Consider the following 21,002-nt stretch of genomic DNA (forward strand, 5'->3'; position numbering starts at 1 on the left):
ACTGTATACCAGGACAACTGAACTGTTAGTGACTGTATACCAGGACAACTGAACTGATAGTGACTGTATACCAGGACAACTGAACTGGTAGTGGCTGTATACCAGGACAACTGAACTGTTAGGGGCTGTATACCAGGACAACTGAACTGTTAGAGGCTGTATACCAGGACAACTGAACTGTTAGTGACTGTATACCAGGACAACTGAACTGTTAGAGGCTGTATACCAGGACAACTGAACTGTTAGTGACTGTATACCAGGACAACTGAACTGTTAGGGGCTGTATACCAGGACAACTGAACTGTTAGATACTGTATACCAGGACAACTGAACTGGCAGTGACTGTATACCAGGACAACTGAACTGGTAGTGACTGTATACCAGGACAACTGAACTGGCAGTGACTGTATACCAGGACAACTGAACTGGTAGTGACTGTATACCAGGACAACTGAACTGTTAGGGGCTGTATACCAGGACAACTGAACTGTTAGATACTGTATACCAGGACAACTGAACTGGTAGTGACTGTATACCAGGACAACTGAACTGGCAGTGACTGTATACCAGGACAACTGAACTGTTAGAGGCTGTATACCAGGACAACTGAACTGATAGTGACTGTATACCAGGACAACTGAACTGTTAGTGACTGTATACCAGGACAACTGAACTGTTAGGGGCTGTATACCAGGACAACTGAACTGTTAGGGGCTGTATACCAGGACAACTGAACTGTTCGGGGCTGTATACCAGGACAACTGAACTGATAGTGACTGTATATCAGGACAACTGAACTGGCAGTGGTTCCACGACAACTGAACTAATAACAGTCGGACCTTGTTATCTCGAAGCAGGAAGAATCATCTGTTTGGAAATCACAAAGCAACATATAATCTTAAAAAATTGAATACACAACTGAAATATTATTAAGTCTATTATAAACATAGATACAGTCCCATTTCTAGCCATCAGGAGAGCTCGAGATAACAAGGTCCAATTGAAATTGTAATTGCAATTTTAATTCATTGTAAAATTTTACAAAATGAGCAAATTTATTTATAGCTAATATGCAGCCATGATTCACTGTTAATATTTGATGTATGTTCAGGAGAGGGCCTCGATAAGTTTTAGAACTTGTGCCCCAATCCTATTTGTCATTATAATTATGAACCAATCAAAGGCAAATAAAATATGTTTAAACCAACTGAACTGTTAGATACTGTATACCAGGACAACTGAACTGTTAGATACTGTATACCAGGACAACTGAACTGGTAGTGGTTGTCTACCAGGACAACTGAACTGTTAATGACCGTTTATCAGGATGACTGAATTGATAGTGGTTGTATACCAGGCCAACTGAACTGGAAGTGGCTGAAATATGGTCTGATGGTGGTGGCTTAATAGTAGGAGAATCTTGTTGGTGATTGCTAGATAAATGTCTCCCCAGACTTGAGGATTGTAAGTACAAACGAGGACCAGACTTGAGGATTGTTAGTACAGACGAGGTTCTGACTTGAGGATTGTTAATACAGTTGAGGCCCAGACTTGAGGACTGTTAGTACAGACGAGGCCCAGACTTGAGGATTGTTAGTACAGACGAGGCCCTGACCTGAGGACTGTTAGTACAGACGAGGTTGACTTGAGGATTGTTAGTACAGTCGAGGCCCTGACTTGAGGATTGTTAGTACAGTTGAGGCCCTGACTTGAGGATTGTTAGTACAGATGAGGTTCTGACTTGAGGATTGTTAGTAGTTGAGGCCCTGACTTGAGGATTGTTAGTACAGACGAGGCCCTGACTTGAGGATTGTTAGTACAGACGAGGCCCTGACTTCAGGATTGTTAGTAAAGATGAGGTTCTGACTTGAGGATTGTTCGTACAGATCAGGCCCAGACTTGAGGATTGTTAGTAAAGATGAAGTTCTGACTTGGGGACTGTTAGTACAGTTGAGGTTCAGACTTGAGGACTGTTAGTACAGTTGAGGCCCTGACCTGAGGATTGTTAGTACAGACGAGGCCCTGACTTGAGGATTGTTAGTACAAATGAGGACCAGACTTGAGGATTGTTAGTACAGACGAGGCCCTGACTTGAGGGTTGTTAGTACAGTCGAGGCCCTGACTTCAGGATTGTTCGTACAGAGGAGGTTCGGACTTGAGGATTGTTAGTACAGACGAGGTTCTGACTTCAGGATTGTTAGTACAGATGAGGCCCAGACTTGAGGACTGTTAGTACAGTTGAGGCCCTGACTTCAGGATTGTTCGTACAGAGGAGGTTCGGACTTGAGGATTGTTAGTACAGACGAGGTTCTGACTAGAGGATTGTTAGAACAGACAAGGCTCAGACTTGAGGATTGTTAGTGCAGACAAGGCTCAGACTAGAGAATTGTTAGTACAATTGAGGCCCAGACTTGAGGATGTTAGTACAGCTGAGGTTCTGACTTGAGGATTGTTAGTACAGTCGAGGTTCTGACTTGAGGATTGTTAGTACAGCTGAGGCCCAGACTTGAGGATTGTTAGTACAGACGAGGCCCAGACTTGAGGATTGTTAGTACAGATGAGGTTCTGACTTGAGGACTGTTAGTACAGACGAGGTTCTGACTTGAGGATTGTTAGTATAGATGAGGTTCTGACTTCAGGATTGTTTGTACAGATGAGGCCAAGACTTAAGGATTGTTAGTACAGACAAGGCCCAGACTTGAGGATTGTTAGTACAGACGAGGTCCTGACTTGAGGATTGTTAGTACAGATGAGGTTCGGACTTGAGGATTGTTAGTACAGATGAGGCCCAGACTTGAGGATTGTAAGTACAGTCGAGGTTCTGACTTGAGGATTGTTAGTACAGATGAGGCCCAGACTTGAGGATTGTTAGTACAAATGAGGTTCTGACTTGAGGGTTGTTAGTACAGCTGAGGCCCAGACTTGAGGACTGTTAGTACAGACAAGGCCCTGACCTGAGGACGGTTAGTACAGCTGAGGCCCAGACCTGAGGATTGTTAGTACAGACGAGGCTGACTTAGTACAGCTGAGGCCCAGACCTAAGGACTGTTAGTACAGATGAGGCCCTGACCTGAGGATTGTTAGTACAGACGAGGTTCTGACTTGAGGACTGTTAGTACAGACGAGGCTGACTTAGTACAGCTGAGGCCCAGACCTAAGGACTGTTAGTACAGCTGAGGCCCAGACTTGAGGACTGTTAGTACAGTTGAGGCCCTGACCTGAGGACTGTTTGTACAGACGAGGCTGACTTAGTACAGCTGAGGCCCAGACTTGAGGACTGTTAGTACAGTTGAGGCCCTGACTTCAGGATTGTTAGTACAGACGAGGTTCTGACTTGAGGATTGTTAGTACAGTTGAGGCCCTGACCTGAGGACTGTTTGTACAGACGAGGCTGACTTAGTACAGCTGAGGCCCAGACCTAAGGACTGTTAGTACAGACGAGGTTCTGACTTGAGGATTGTTAGTACATAGAGGCCCAGACTTGAGGACTGTTAGTACAGTCGAGGCCCAGACTTGAGGATTGTTAGTACAGATGAGGTTCTGACTTGAGGATTGTTAGTACAGCTGAGGCCCAGACTTGAGGACTGTTAGTACAGACGAGGTTCTGACTTGAGGATTGTTAGTACATAGAGGCCCAGACTTGAGGACTGTTAGTACAGTCGAGGCCCAGACTTGAGGATTGTTAGTACAGATGAGGTTCTGACTTGAGGATTGTTAGTACAGACGAGGTTCTGACTTGAGGATGGTTAGTACAGTTGAGGCCCAGTCTTGAGGATTGTTAGTACAGACGAGGCCCATTCTTGAGAATTGTTAGTACAGATGAGGCTGACTTGAGGATTGTTAGTACAGATGATGTTCTGACTTGAGGATTGTTAGTACAGACGAGGTTCTGACCTGAGGATTGTTAGTACAGACGAGGCCCTGACCTGAGGACTGTTAGTACAGATGAGGTTGACTTGAGGATTGTTAGTTCAGACGAGGCCCAGACCTGAGGATTGTTAGTACAGACGAGGTTCTGACTTGAGGATTGTTAGTTCAGACGAGGTTCTGACCTGAGGATTGTTAGTACAGACGAGGCCTTGACTTGAGGATTGTTAGTACAGACGAGGCCCTGACCTGAGGACTGTTAGTACAGACGAGGTTCTGACTGGAGGATTGTTAGTACAGATGATGTTCTGACTTGAGGATTGTTAGTACAGACGAGGCCTTGACTTGAGGATTGTAAGTACAGATCAGGTTCTGACTTGAGGATTGTTAGTACAGATGAGGTTCTGACTTGAGGATTGTTAGTACAGACGAGGTTCTGACTTGAGGATTGTTAGTACAGATGATGTTCTGACTTGAGGATTGTTAGTACAGACGAGGCCTTGACTTGAGGATTGTAAGTACAGATCAGGTTCTGACTTGAGGATTGTTAGTACAGATGAGGTTCTGACTTGAGGATTGTTAGTACAGACGAGGTTCTGACTTGAGGATTGTTAGTACAGACGAGGCCCTGACCTGAGGACTGTTAGTACAGATGAGGCCCAGACTTGAGGATTGTTAGTACAGATGAGGTTCTGACTTGAGGATTGTTAGTACAGACGAGGCCCAGACTTGAGGACTGTTAGTACAGTCGAGGCCCTGACCTGAGGATTGTTAGTACAGATAAGGCCCTGACTTCAGGATTGTTAGTACAGATGAGGCCCAGACCTGAGGATTGTTAGTACAGATGAGACCCAGACTTGAGGACTGTTAGTACAGATGAGGCCCAGACTTGAGGATTGTTAGTACAGTCGAGGTTCAGACTTGAGGATTGTTAGTACAAATGAGGTTCTGACTTGAGGATTGTTAGTACAGATAAGGCCCAGACCTGAGGATTGTTAGTACAGATGAGACCCAGACTTGAGGACTGTTAGTACAGATGAGGCCCAGACTTGAGGATTGTTAGTACAGTTGAGGCCCTGACTTGAGGACTGTTAGTACAGATGAGATTCTGACTTGAGGACTGTTAGTACAGATGAGGCCCAGACTTGAGGACTGTTAGTACAGACGAGGCCCTGACCTGAGGATTGTTAGTACAGACGAGGTTCTGACCTGAGGATTGTTAGTACAAATGAGGACCAGACTTGAGGATTGTTAGTACAGACGAGGCCCAGACCTGAGGATTGTTAGTACGGACGAGGTTCTGACTTGAGGATTGTTAGTAGAGTTGAGGTTCTGACTTGAGGATTGTTAATACAGACGAGGCCCAGACTTGAGGATTGTTAGTACAGACGAGGCCCTGACCTGAGGATTGTTAGTACAGACGAGGCCTTGACTTGAGGACTGTTAGTACAAATGAGGTTCTGACTTGAGGATTGTTAGTACAGACGAGGCCCAGACTTGAGGATTGTTAGTACAGCTGAGGCCCAGACTTGAGGATTGTTAGTACAGACGAGGCCCTGACCTGAGGATTGTTAGTACAGACGAGGCCCAGACTTGAGGATTGTTAGTACAAATGAGGTTCTGACTTGAGGATTGTTAATACAGATGATGTTCTGACTTGATGATTGTTAGTACAGACGAGGTTCTGACTTGAGGATTGTTAGTACAGACGAGGCCCAGACTTGAGGACTGTAAGTACAGTCAAGGCCCAGACTTGAGGATTGTTAGTACAGTTGAGGCCCTGACTTCAGGATTGTTAGTACAGTCGAGGCTCAGACTTGAGGTTGTTAGTTCAGATGAGGTTCTGACTTGAGGATTGTTAGTACACACAAGGTTCTGACTTCAGGATTGTTAGTTCAGACGAGGTCATTAGGGAGATACATAACAAAGTTGATGAATATTTCATTTCAATATTTATTTTACAAATTACCATCAACTGACAACAAATAACAATTATAACAATTTTGTGGTCTTTAAGACAAATACATTGGTAATATATGGCATTTTGCTACCAAAGGATTTCAATCCACTACACAATACTGATAGTGGTATATCATGATGTGTAACTCTTGGATACTGAAGATATGGCTAGGAACATAAATCATTCTTCAGAAGAAGAAATAAAGGACAAACACCAGCTGTTATCTGTTCTTGAATACTTCTACTAATTAACATATTAATTCCCTGCAAACCAAACGTCAAGGACCAGTTGTTTAAAAGGTGATTAGGCTTAACAATTGTTTAACAATTTTAAAATCCTGATAAAATCATTTCTGGTAAAACTAGCAAAATTTTACAAAACTCTTTATAACACGCTTCAGTCTCTTCCTAACTGTCTTGTGTAAGGAATATTCACACAGAGGTTTTGAATTTAAAGAGAAATGAGATTTTCACTAAGTAAGTGATTTAGGCTAATCACCTTTTGAACAACTGGGCCATGATCATTTAGGAGTATTGTATCCTTGATTGATAATTTGGTAAGCTGTGCATATCCTAAAGATAGAGATTCTGATCATAGATTATCTTTGATATCAAATTTAATTAATATACAGATTTGATGAAAATTATATTCATTAATCACTGAAGACAAAGAATCTTTGATTGCTTATCACTGAAATACAATTTGAAAATTCAATTTTTGAATAGGATTTTTGATTTTCATAAAAGTCATAAAAAGTAAATACAGTAATGTTTTCTCTTTAAGCACGAAATCTAACCATAAAATACAAGAAAAAGCTTTTTGATTCTCCAATTAAATCTTGAAAATACTTGTTGGCAAGATATTAACCAGCACATATGAAATACATGTACATTATTGGTGTTGTGGACACCTAGAGTCAGATTTGTAATAACCATATGTCCCTATTGTTTTGTGGTATTACATACACTACAATTTCATTGTCACAGATTGATTTCTAAATATTTGTTGTGACAACTTCAGGGAAAAAGCTAGGCACCAAAATGTTGATATTTTTTATATCGAGTTGATGATTTCATGAATACATGTTGTATTTGCAAAAAACATTTACATTTTATATGCGTAGAAGTCTCACCTGTAATGACTAACTAATACTGATAGAACACTGACTACAGTCAGTGAGACAAAAAGTAGCAATAGGCGGAGTCATGTAGGTGGTAAACCATCGACAGAACACTGACTAGAGTTAGTGAGACGAAACCTAGCTATAGGCGGAGTCATGTAGGTGGTAAACCAGTAACTAACTAAAGCCGACATAACACTGACTATAGTCAGTGAGACGAAACCTAGCTATAGACAGAGTCATGTAGGTGGTAAACCAGTAACTGAAAAAAGACCATTAATTTCCAAGGATGTTTATAAAGATCTGATTACCAGTAATCAACATGAGCATGCATGTTATTTGTGGTCGTAGTATTCACAAAATTATACACTGTTAACAAATAGAACTTTTGTATTTCATACTTTACAAACAAAATATATACAATTATATATATATATATGCATTGATTTGATCAAGATGTTCCATACAATTTAGTAAAGCAAACAAATTTGTACAAGGTTACTTACAAGTAAATTTGTAAAATTTCATTCACAAATTTGTATGATGTGATGTGCTAACACATTTGTTCAATTTAATTCACAAATAAATTTGTAATGTGAATGGCAAGCAGAGTGTACAATGTGATTCGCAAACAAATTTGTACAAAGTGATTCACAAACAAATCTACAGTTTGTCTCAAATACCTTCAATGTTAGTCATTAAAGTATTTGTATGATTTGATTCACAAACATTTGTAACTCACAAATAAATTTACAGTACCACTTGCAAACATTTGTACAATGTGACTCACAAACAAATTTGTAAAGTTTGACTCTAACATATTTGTACAATGTGACTCACAAAACAAATTTGTAAAGTTTGACTCCAACATATTTGTAGAATGTGACTCACAAACAAATTTGTAAAATTTGACTCTAACATATTTGTACAATGTGACTCACAAAACAAATTTGTAAAGTTTGACTCAAACATATTTGTACAATGTGACTCACACACAAATTTGTAGAGTTTGACTTCAACATATTTGTACAATGTGGCTCACAAACAAATTAGTAAAGTTTGACTCTTACATATTTGTACAATGTGGCTCACAAACAAATATTATTGATACATACATAAACAGATATCACAAGGTTAATTAATCAGAATACATACTTTAAAAGACAGGATACTATTTAAAACAATACAAATTATAACAAAAACTTAATAAGGAAGCTTTTAGCAACGATAAAGTATTATTTCAAGTTAATTTCACTTTCAAACTTAACAAAAGTAATTTTCTTTGGTATTTGATGATAGAAGCAACAAGCTTACACTTACAGTGCATAAACAAAAGATATAACATTCAAACACGAATCATTAATAATCTCAACACATGTACTTATATGCTGAACAGATTTAAAAAGTGGGAACGATTTCTTGATGTAAAGCAGGAATATTTTACAATTGTAAACATAAACAAAACCAATATAATAAAAATATGATTACAGCTTAAATATGAACAGTTGCATGATTACACTTTATTGAGAAGGAAAGGAAGGACATTATAAAGACAAAAACTTACAGGCTCACAAATATTTCTTACTTTCAACTGAACCTGTACCAAGTAATTTATTCTGCCTATCAAAACTTCAACCAAAGTTTGATCAACATCCGTATATCCATTGTCATGGCAAGCTAGAATATGTTTCGCTGTAGAATTTAACTGACTTTAAATTGACTACACAGGAATGATGAATTAGAAAAGTTTATAATTTTTTTTTTTTTTTTTTTTTTTTTGTGAAATAATTTCTAAAATTAATATTAAAGTGTATTTTTTCCCAGTACTAGTCGAATTTTTATAAAGTGAAATAGCAGCTTTAATGATATCAGAGTAACTTCCATTATATACTTAAAAAATAAAATAAAATGAAATAAAAAATAAATAAATAAATGCAAGATATTTATAAATGCAAAGATTTTGTGGTGAGAAACAAAGTAAAAGCAATTTCACTAAATAATATGTCACATATATTTTGTTTATCAACTGCTTGAGAGAAAATAAACATGAAGAAATATATTTATATATATATTGTGTCCCTATTATTGAACAAAGAGAAAGAGGACTTGTCCCTTCAGTAACATTTTACAGCAATAGAAAGTCAGGTATAAAAGCTAATTTCTGACAAAATAGATCCACAACCATTTCATTTGAGCTACACTGTTTCATCTATATATATAAACAAAAAAGATTTAACATGTCAAACAATTGCAATCAATAACGCAAGCGCTTTCAGGCCTACCTGGCCATCTTCAGGCATTTGATTTATTACTTAGTAACCGGATGACATCATAATGTGTTATGATGTCATAATGGATGAAAATGCAGGGGAGGTAACAGTATTGTAGTTCAAGGTATAACGGCACAAACTAGATGGCCAGGTAGGCCTGAAAGCACTTGTGTTACTGATTGCAATTGTTTGTCATGTAGAATCTTTTTTGTTTATATATTTAAATAATACACAATGTATATATCGTAACAGAGGAAACAGACACCGTCATACACATCACAGAGAAAACGTAGAAATTCCCTATTTCAACTCCATATTTGTACCAGTTATCAACCACAGGGACTTGGCATGTATTAATCATGGTCCATATAATTGTAACGCATGAATGAAGCATAATACATCTACATGTATATGTACTGTGTGTTTGGAATTTGTGCCAAGTCCCTGTGCAATGAACAGGTACTGTAGAATTTAAAACACTATTACTACACATTTTAAGTACATTGTATATCAGGTGGTACTACATGTATAAATAAAATAATTTTTACAAGGACTCATTAACTCAAGACTTTTTGCATGATTTTTTTAAAGGGGCATGAAATGACATATACCCTTTAGTCTGATCACAGGCCATGTCTAGCCTTACATTAAAAAATAGCCAGATATACTTATATATAAAAACTTTTTATATATAGGTATTTCAGACTATTTTTTAATATGAGATTAGACATGCCCCTGTGGTCTGATAAACAAATCTTTTAAATGCAAATTACCATTTTTGATTTATTGATTGAAAAGCTTTTCCTCGACCAGCGATGGAATGGCCACAGTGGTGTAGTAATCTCTCGATCACAGTATGATTACTAAGAGAGATTTGTTGATAAATTTGACTTTTAATTGTAGAGGGTTTGCAATGCAAGAACAGAAATACATTGTATTACCATTTGGAAGTGCATCTAATACATCAACATATTCTTTCAAATTTCATTTCCCTCAAAAGAATTGAACTTAGTTCTTGAAGCTCATGAAAAACCGTTTAACTAGTTCCATAATTTCTCCAAAGTTACCCACTATCAACTTTTAATACCTGTTTATTCGCGAGGACAGTCAAACAGGAATTTCAATCCTTTGCGAATATTTGTATGAAAATGACAACTCTGGAGTCTTGTGGAGTCCTTGACTCTAATACATTTTACCACTCACAGATCTTAGTCATTTCTAGATCAGCATTCTCGATATCATGTATTCATGAATATATCTAAAGAGGTAAATTCATGAAATAAAGTATTTGCAAAAATCTAAGTGTTTACAGTAAAAAGGTTCATTTTTCTTTTATAGCATTTTAGGAAAAAAAGGATATTTATACAACAGAAAAATATATTCAATATAAGAGATAGTACAGTCATCTTTTAGATACTGTTTCATTACACAAACTCACCAAGATAATGATATAACAAAATAAAGCAAAATATTGCACTCTTTACTGTTCAGGTCCAACAGCCGCACGCCATTATAAAACTCTTAACTTCCTGTAAACGTTAAACGTCATCCTCAAAACACTTTACAAACATCGATTATGCTGTATAACATTAATGTATATTCAAACCAGAGTTCAAATTTTATTAGTTGGTATTAAATCTTCATACATGTAGGTTAGTTACCTGAAATATTCATCCAATTGTTCAAATTCAAATGCAGAATATAAAGGAGGTGGTGCATAGGAGGGCTAAAACGGCCCACAGCGATTTTTTCCCGGAAACATATTTTTGTCAAAAGCATAATATCCCCGATTATGTGGGAGGAATTAATTTCCATTCCTCAATGTATATATTCTTTTTTTGGTGATTTCATTATTTCCCCATCATACTGTATAAGAAGCTAATGTTTTGACCACAAATTATTATAGAACACATTTTTATTTCCTATTTGTGAAACAAATTCACCCCATTTGTTTAAGGTTTAATTTTGTATATGAATCATCACGCTCCGTGACACTAAAATTAAATTTCAGCCTAATTTGATGTCTTCTTTGTGAAAATCATTGTTTTTAACTTTTCATTTAAAGTCTAATACCACAAAGTTATTGATTGAGTACTATCAAAATTTCCGGTTAGAAATAATCTATGGATATTCATAAACATTTAATGAAACAAATTTATTTGGTGAATTACTGGATATGCCAAGATTTTATTATGTTAAATGCATACACCCTCAATTTTGGACAACATATCAAAGTACCGAAAGTACTGAAAAATAGAGGCAAATGCTAAAAATCCAAAAAAAATAACAATGCAATCAGACTTTACTGCTTGTGTCAGACAGGGTGCTCCTTTTTAACCCTTTGTTTTTTAATACAATTTACTTCATGACCTTTCTTTGTATGCAAAAATCTTTTGTTATCCAGTAATTTTTGATGATTTTTTTTGGTGGTGTATTAAGATTAATATGCAAACATGTTTTTTAAAAGCAAAATTTGATAGTACTCCAACGATTATTACATTTTATCTACTTTACAAATAAAAAAAAAATTCAAGAAGGTAAATTTTTAACTGATGATTTTGTTAAAAAACCTGTAATTACACTTTCTATTATACAAATTCATACTAAACACACGTTTTTATAAAATATAACATCACATGAGACTATCAATGCAATATGAAATTTATCAAGTACTTTTGTACGAGAAATATATTGAATTTAAAAGGGGAGGGTACACATTTTTTTCAGAAATCATGTTAGGTGGCGCTGCGTATACATCATTTGCCAATTTTCGTTTTAGTGTCTAAAATGACATGTATTTGGTAAAAGTCTATCATAATATCATACATAAAATAAGATTCGGCCGTGGGCCGCCATGCACCACCTCCTTTCAATGGAAACACAACCAGTAGATTTTAAGATTAGAACAAATACTAGTTGACTACAATTAAATAATTTGCAAATAATAATAAAAAAAAATCACAATTGTAATTTCAAAACATTCCTATTCCATTTCAAAAAATAATCTGCACCAGTGCCAATTGATATTGAGGAAAGTTTGAAACATGTCGATAAACAATGCACTAATAATATTTGATTATTTCACTTGAAATGTTGATATTGAATCTACCCTCATTTCCTATTAAGCCTCATGTAATGCCTCCGTTATGTGCTTTCATCTATGCCTTTATAATCTACCAAATGTTTCTGTTAATATCACATCTACCGAATGTTTCTGTTAATATCACAGAAAATGTACTGGCAATTTACAAAGATACAGCAGATATCGAATGTCTCTTTATCAGCCACCTGACCGACTCCCAACATATTAAATTTTCACTTTTCTTATTATCATATCAATATGTCTTCCTTTTGTACAATAATGCTCTAAACTTCTTCAAAATATCATAAATTGGCTGGAAAACCGACAGTGCAATGAGATTTACTGTTCAGAGACAGTACTTAACTGTCTGTTCAGAGACAGTACTTAACTGTCTGTTCAGAGACAGTACTTAACTGTCTGTCTGTTCAGAGACAGTACTTAACTGTCTGTTCAGAGACAGTACTTAACTGTCTGTTCAGAGACAGTTTAACAAAAATTTAGTTCATACTCTGATGACAAGATTACACAGACATTCTAACAGTATACACAGGTTAATATTTACAAAGGTTTCAATATTTCTAGGTTACGACGAACATAAATAATGCTGATATCCTTATCGTTGTAAATACAAATATAGTGTCATCTTGGTACACTCCTCAATTAACACAATAATCACTATTAATGTGATATTCACACTGCCAGACATGTACAATATTTATCCTACAACAAGCCCATGTCTAGTAATAAGCCCATCTGGAATACTGTATAACATGTAACGTTTGTTGTGTATAAACTTTCGTTGTTTTCATGGTTGCTATGGAACCATGATATCAAATACAACAAATGTTGCTCTTTGTATTATTTTTGCATGGGCTAATCTAGAAAGTTTGTACCCATGAAATAATTTGAAGGCTCAAAACCCGAAAGAAAGTACACCCAAGCATTTCATGTAATACAGTATGCACCAGGTATTGCCGATACATAATTAACCAAATGGCTGATAAACGATATATACAGTTATCATAACTAGTATGGCACAGCTACTGTTAATGTATTCAAAAGTATGTAAACCTAACATGGGATACCTCTAAGGCCAATCCCATCCTGAAATATTGACTCAAGCTTTACTTCAAATGTTTTACGTCGTAGTACAAAAGACAAAATTTGAAAATTCACTACTGGTTTGATGACACTTTGCAATTTCCACTCGGAAAGCTTTTAAAAATCACTTGCCCTAAAAACTTTGATTTTAAACTGTCCTTTGCTGGATCGCTTGTGAAAACCTTGCAAGCTCAACACATTCTAGATCACTCAAACTCACAGGAGTAAAACAATTGTTTGTTTTTACTTAAACTCAGATCATTTAAAAACCCTGCATGTACATCTCACGTTTACTCTTCCTTAGAAAAGCCAAAATCTTTGCAGGTCCCCTATGGGTCAAAAACTCAGTACAGGTACAGGTTTATATACACATATAATATTTTCATGGCTGATCAAACTTTAATATGTCTTAACATGGTCTCACTTAAACTCAGATGAGTCAAAAACTCAAAATCATGGATGTACAGTGGACCCTCGATAATCCGAACACCTTCGTTCCCAGTCCAAACCGTCCGGATTACGAGTTTTCCGGACTACCGAATTTCGTGTACCAGGTCAAAAAAATTGTCGTGTAAGAGTTATCTCCCTTGATTATATACAATCTGCGGGACGTTTCATAAACACGTCTAATTGTCAGACTTTTTAACAATAAATATACTTATGTTTCTGATATGATTTTTTCTTTTTTTAGAAAGTAAAAAAATAAACTATCTTTTTAAAAGAACATGTAAAGCGAAAGTGTTTTATTTATAGCGGGCATGTGTGACCTACAAACAACATACATGTGTCATGTCCCGGAGGTTCACAAACAAGTAGAAATTGCAAACGTTAAATACCTTAAATAAAATACCCGGATTTTACAACTTACCGTCAGTCCATGTTTTTTATGATTTTTACGTACCAAAAACCCCAAGCTATCTATTTAAAAGTACGCGACACCAGCGAGAACTACCCAAGATGTCCATAATTATTCAACCCGTATTCACTTAACAATGCGATGCTTAATTAAGTATCAGATGACTATTAACTAATTTGTGTGTAATCAACCCAGTTCTTGTAATCACTGCTTAATACGTAAATGTGTTTGTAATTAATAACATGCATCTTTCAATGAGTCGTCGTTTCATGTAACGTTAACGGTGTTACAATGCCGATATCCGTGTTTACCCAATACAAGTGTTAATGATGTTAATTTACCGATCATAAATTGAACTGAATGTTTGTGCATAAATTCTGTAACATTAAATGATTTAGGTCGTAGAGAAAAAGCAATGTACCGTTATAAAAACAAAAGCTACATATTGTAACACAGGTAAACACCCGGGGCTATGACCTGGCAGTGGTCGCTATGACTACGCACACTGTCAAGCGATAGTCTGTACAGCTGTCGACACGGGTGACTTGCCCCGACATTTTTTTCTCCTCATGGTGAAAAAATCGTCCGGATTATTGAGGGAAATTTACTAATGAAAAGTATGTTCCGTTCCCAAAATGGGCTTCCGGAATCGGAATCCGAATTTCCGGACTGGTGAGTACAAATAACGTTACGGAAATCCGTTCCCGTGCATTTCCGTCCGGACTGTGAGTTTTCCGGACTATCGGCGTCCGGATTATCGCGGGTCCACTGTATACAATCGACTGGAGTTTAATCAAACACAGAGCAGTTTAAATCTCAGACCAAGTGACTGTAGTTAACATATCAAACATAAACTACAGACCTCTAAGAGGTGGAATATAATTTGATAGGAAATGTGCAACAAAAATTCAATCACATTTTGCATCATAACAATATAAACATTTCAAAATTTCCATATTTCTCAAACAAGTCCTGATAAAATCCACAATATTAAAACAGACATATATATGTTTTTATATATATAATGCTACACCATATATCTAACTTATATACAATTATATACACCTGAACATTTACCGGTACCTCAGTTTATGGATAATATTTAACCGATACTTTAACTACACGATATGTACATCCTTCATACTTTAAAGCCATATTGTTCTAACAGAACCTCACAAATTCAAACTCTCATTTCTTAGAAAACTTTTATCCAGGTGTAAACATTTTAAAGGGAACTGAAATATTATCCTTCCTGCTACATCAATCACAAGAAAATTCAATCCAAGTATCATTTTACTCTGGAGTATCTAGTGCATGGATTTATATACATGTACATGCATCATATACACATAATTGGTTCATCATAATGTATAACGATTTTTAAAGTTCTGTAGACAAAATCTGTATTCTTTAAATGTGGAAATTTACGCGAGAGGGAAATTTACGCTACTTATGCGGATCCCTTTTGATCGCGAAAATTTCCCCCATGTGTATTATTTTGATATTAATTCGAGTAAACTCGACCTACAAACGAAGGTGGGTTGATAACGAAAATTACCCCGTGCATATAGTTTACATATCGAAATCGCGAAATTAAACCCCCGCAAAAATAACCGTGTTTACAGTAATGTTGGCTTGGCTGTCTTTTCTTTGTAGACTTGATTTAATTTCAACAAATCTTATTGACTTTTCATATGTCAATTGGCTAGGAAATCAGGTTAGGCCTATTTAAATCCTTTCCTTTGTAGATATATGACACTGGCTATAACAGGTTTGTAATCTATCGTGGCAGCAACATTCCAGATATTGTCAAAAGTTTGCACCTTTAGCGTTACCGAGTATACTGCACTTTCAGTCACATTTTTAAACAAAAAACAAATCTCGCAATTACCGACTCAACCAATCACAATTATTATATCATAAGATTTTTGGCAAATTGTGTATAATATTTGCAGATAAGACATCTTTTTAAGACTGGATAAACACAAAACTACAAATATGTACAAAAAATCATAACAATTTCATCTACACAGCCATTACGTCCTACAGTGTATGACAGAATTCTATAACTTTTATTTCAAATTTGAAATATATTGTAGTATCCTTTTCTCGCGTAATTTGACGGAAAGCGTAACTGTATATCATTTAGTTGATAAACATTGTGATTAATGATTACATCAATAATTGTTGAATACAGCTTGGCTGATGTAAACAGGAACTGCTCGCACATTTTAAAGGTTTTTTCAGTTGCCGCAAGAATTGGGAACCCGCAATAGAACAGAGTATATATCATCTTTTATCTATTATGAAACGTTTTACTAAACTAACCAACAGGTAATTACATGAATAGACAATAAACATACATACAGCTCTCAACAAAATTTGAAGCGGACAAGTAGGAATTTTGTTTTCTAAAATATACATAAGTAATATTTAACATAAATCAAATATTATATATATGAATGTCTAGCATTGGTATGGGAAATTAAAACTTCTCTGTTTTGTCCCACGATTTGTAAAGATAACAGTTCTAAATGTAGACTGTACAAACTTCTTTGGTTAATTTCCTTTGAGAAGGACTACTAATATATTAATCTAACTTCAACTAATGAATATGATTTATTTATGGCTTGCTGCTTCTTATTTTTATATCATGATATTTGAAATGTTTATTAATTTTTATCTTTCATTTAAAAGACACATTTAAACGTTTTTTTGTATAGATATTATACAATAGAATATGAAATTGAAATTTTCCATGAAAAACTATTATTTACCAGTAGTTTCTAGTGTGAATTTCTTCAGCCACAGCAGTTAACTAAAAAGAAGCATAAAAATAAAAGAAAAAAAAAATATTAGAAGATCAACTTCCTTTGCACCAAGACTGTATACTGTGTATTAATATAAAATAAAGATTTCTGGAATTAAGTTCAATAATTTGCATCAAGTATTGTTTACACTTCAATACATTGGTTTCTGCCATGAAACTAAGTTCATTATAATGATCCATATATTGTGGCCTACGAGTTGTCTCCCCTCACCAGTATAAGACTGGACCCCACATCATGGATCCTAGGGCGGCCCCAGCTACCATGCCCATGGCCAGATCACCTCCATCGTATCGTCGGCGGCCGTACAGGTACTGATCTTGTAAGTTGTTCACATATACTATGTTGCTTGCAGGCTGACTTGCAGGTGGGGCCATAACTAGGAAAAATTAAGGTCAAAGGTCACATTACACACACTACAGCTATTGCTTTTCAGTGAAATTACTAACAGATGTGATTTCACTGCCCTAAGAGAAGCCTTTTTCCTGACTTATTGTCAGATGTTATGTGATGCCCCTCGTGGTTTTCTTTTTTTTAAATTACAAAGCAAAATCCAAACGTAGACGCTGATGTATATGTATACCGGATAGAAGTACCTAACAATGTATTTTATTGACCAGGTATGTATTTATTGTGAGTCTGGTATAGAGGTCTGCAAAGTCCTGAACCAAAAATAAACTTACCTTAATCGTTAAATTACATATGAACCAAGAATTTGACAAGTACTAGAAATGGATTTGACAGGAGTTTGTAAATTTAAAGGTAATTCTTCATCAGACAATGCATAAGATATTTTACCTGTTGTGTAAGGGTTGGTAGATATCACCTGTCCTGGATAATAGTATTGGACCTGCTGTCGTGGGTACACCACACTGTTGGCACCAGCAACCTGGTACGGATAGGACCGTAGATCTGTAGCTAGATTGGTAGTGTAGAGAGGTGGTACTGCTGTGTAGGGAGGTGGTAGAGCATGTACAGCTGACCCAGGGGGGAGAACTCTTGCCTCCTCTAGAGCTATCTGCCATGCCCTAGAGTAGCAAAAAAAGTATTTAAGTTTCCGTCGGTGACAATTCATCACAAATGTTTCTGACAATCTTAAATTATTGTATTTTCTAGCCAGAAAGGACATATCAAAATGCATCATTAAATTATGGAAATATGTACAACTGGAATATGTTTGTTAAGCATGTATGCCCTACTTCAGATCAGGAGCAGAATGTAAATGTGAGCTACAGTCCAAAACATGTCAAATAGTTCACAGTATTATATACCAGACCCTATAATTACAGCTCCCACACAGTATATCAGTATAATATCCCTAATCTGCAAGATAAGCTCTATAAAACTTCTGAACCAAATTTGTGACGGAGGAACACTATATATGCCTTCGTTCACAGCTGGCGAAGCGAACACATAAACTGATTTTACTTACCTCATGTCATCTGGGTCCTCAGCACAGAGTCGGAGTTCTCCATCACGAAGGATCAGCGTAAGAAGGCAATCCTTTGTCTTACCCTCGGGAGCTGAATTTTCACACTGTAAAACCAATGAAATTTATCTCAGATTCAAACTGGTACTGGTTGTTTATCGCCCCATGATCATTTTCAGGTGATAAATCTTTGTACTTGCTGGTGGCTTTCTCACTTACAACATAGCGGAGGTCCGTTACATATACCCATAAAAACTGTGGACATGAGGACACAACTATGACAGCAAAGGACAATCTGTGATCTTAGCTTCCTAAAAAACACAATACAGCCTAGATGGGGATTAAAGCACACACCTCAGATCTGAGGATCCCAAGTTAAGTCGCCAATATTCTATCAATTAAGCTATCCTAGCCCTGGCAGCATACAGCTAGAATAATCTTTTCAAAATTGATAAATATACTACTATAGTACATGTAAACTATATATTACTATACTGTGAGATGACGATGACCACATCAACCAGAAATCACAACATCGTTTTATCAGAGACATCATAACTGTTAGGTCTCTTTTATAAGAAAACAAAATTTGTTTCAGTAACATACAACATAGCAATGGTATTTTTTGTTTGTTTTTAATTTTCATTAATCAATATTTTCTATGTAATTTTACAGTACATTTCCACTCATTAATTTATCTATTATAGAATAGGACCATGAACCTAAGTACATTTTAATGGATGATTGTGAGTTTTAAAATATTAGGCCAAGCCTCACGACATCCCTGACTGCATGCATGGTAATAGGTAAAAGGGCACCTGGGAATGCCGTTGTGGAGCCATATTGCTTTTGATAAACATATAATTTTGTTACGTTTTGTTTGTATTTTAACAAAATACTAAAATTGTGGCCTAAATCCTTTAATAGATTACCGAGAAATTATGTAAAGTATTGGACACTTGAAAAGTATTTCTTGTTTTGCCTGATACTCACCAACTGACCCGCCTGTATAGCACTACAAACGGCCCTTACTACGATTCGGGCCTCAGGTTCGTGACTGTTGGGACTCTCAAAATATCGAAGGTCACCATCTTGGTATAACACAAACCAAGTCTTCTTCCAACGACGGAGTATTGTACCTAGAAAACAATAAAATATATATTGAATTGTTATCACAGCATAAGTACTGCAATCCCTGTGTACAATGTCTTTGCCCTTTTTGGCTCTCTCACCCTTTTAACAAATTTGCCTGGTGTTGAAAGAGAGCACTTTCCCATGATGCAATGGGAAAGTGTTTTGAAAAAGGAAAGTTTCTACCGAAAGTGTCGAAAGTTGGAGTTTCAAAATAATTTATTGATCAAATGATGTATAGGAACACTAATTGAGAACTAACACTTAAATTTTTAAGTTGGGGCTTACGTGCTTCAAAATGTTTGTTTGCGATTTGTTTATCTGATCCTGTGTAAAGATTCTCTAATTCTTTGATCTATGACCATTTAGTGTAACAGAATGTGTGGTTTGGTACAAGTGATGCTTAAAACAACCTATAATGCGACATTACAAATAATTTTTAGATCTACTTTACTTAATCTAGGTGCATTGTTCAAAATTTGGTCTATAATAACTATGAATTATTTTAAACAATTTACAGATGTATATATAAATATTTATAGTTATAAACATAATTGTTATTTTGTATTTTGATTTAGCAAAGTATGCTTGAAGGTTACTATGCTAATAAATGAAAAAGATATCAAATCCCAACTGAGACAGCACTGTTATAGTGATGTGATGATTTATATCTATTAGTAAACATTCATGGAAGAAGGAAACAACCTTTTAAACAAATTGATGTGAAATTAAATCTGATGTAAATAAACACCGACACCGACACAGACAGTATAAAATACTAATCTATTAATTTTACCAAACAATTTATATCTCTTTACTGTGAAATTCAGAAAGTGACAGTAAGAATTAGAGTTAATGTGTATCAGTGGCTAGCATTCTAATCAAGGGAGATAACTAAAACCAAGGGAAACAATCCAGCATATATGAAATGCGTATGTCTTAACCACACTACATACTCTGACGGTATAGCCATCCAGCCTTTGCAATTTCTAGTGTCATTTTCTTCTTGTTTTCCGACTGAAAAAGAAAAGACATTGAAACAATGATCATTTTTTTTAAAACATGAACATGTATATATATATATATATACAGTATAAGAGTCAAAGAAGTAATATGAACAGTATAATCCAGATAACACTGGATCCTCACATAAATGTATGGAGGATACGAATTACTTGTAATGATTATATGGGGCAAAGAAGTAATTCAAACAGTGTAAACAATAACTTATTGTTTACACTGTTTGAATTACTTCTTTGCCCCATATTTATATATATATATATATAAGTTGGAGACAAAAGGCAGTTGTAGGAATACATCTTGGTTTTGTCCTAATCTTAATCACTGATCAAAAGTCC

At 35.8% G+C, this 21,002-nt stretch overlaps 1 protein-coding gene and 1 long non-coding RNA gene across 2 annotated transcripts; both read right to left on the reverse strand.

Moving 5' to 3' along the window:
- Window positions 1-5,806: 5,806 nt before the first annotated feature.
- LOC117319032 lies at window positions 5,807-8,742 on the reverse strand. The gene is made up of 2 exons (XR_004530551.1): window positions 7,171-8,742; window positions 5,807-7,085 (listed from the first exon to the last, which is right to left on the reverse strand). It is a non-coding gene; the product is annotated as an uncharacterized LOC117319032 (long non-coding RNA).
- An 8,398-nt stretch (window positions 8,743-17,140) lies between these two features.
- LOC117319031 (pleckstrin homology domain-containing family B member 2-like) lies at window positions 17,141-20,661 on the reverse strand (the record flags this gene model as incomplete). The annotated part of the gene is made up of 5 exons (XM_033873940.1): window positions 17,141-17,463; window positions 17,883-18,112; window positions 18,517-18,620; window positions 19,507-19,652; window positions 20,601-20,661. Coding segments are annotated over 5 exons (711 nt in total), but the record flags the coding sequence as incomplete, so codon positions are not given.
- Window positions 20,662-21,002: the final 341 nt, after the last annotated feature.

Source organism: Pecten maximus, unplaced genomic scaffold, assembly GCF_902652985.1.
Source record: "Pecten maximus unplaced genomic scaffold, xPecMax1.1, whole genome shotgun sequence".
Taxonomy (NCBI): Eukaryota; Metazoa; Mollusca; class Bivalvia; order Pectinida; family Pectinidae; genus Pecten; species Pecten maximus.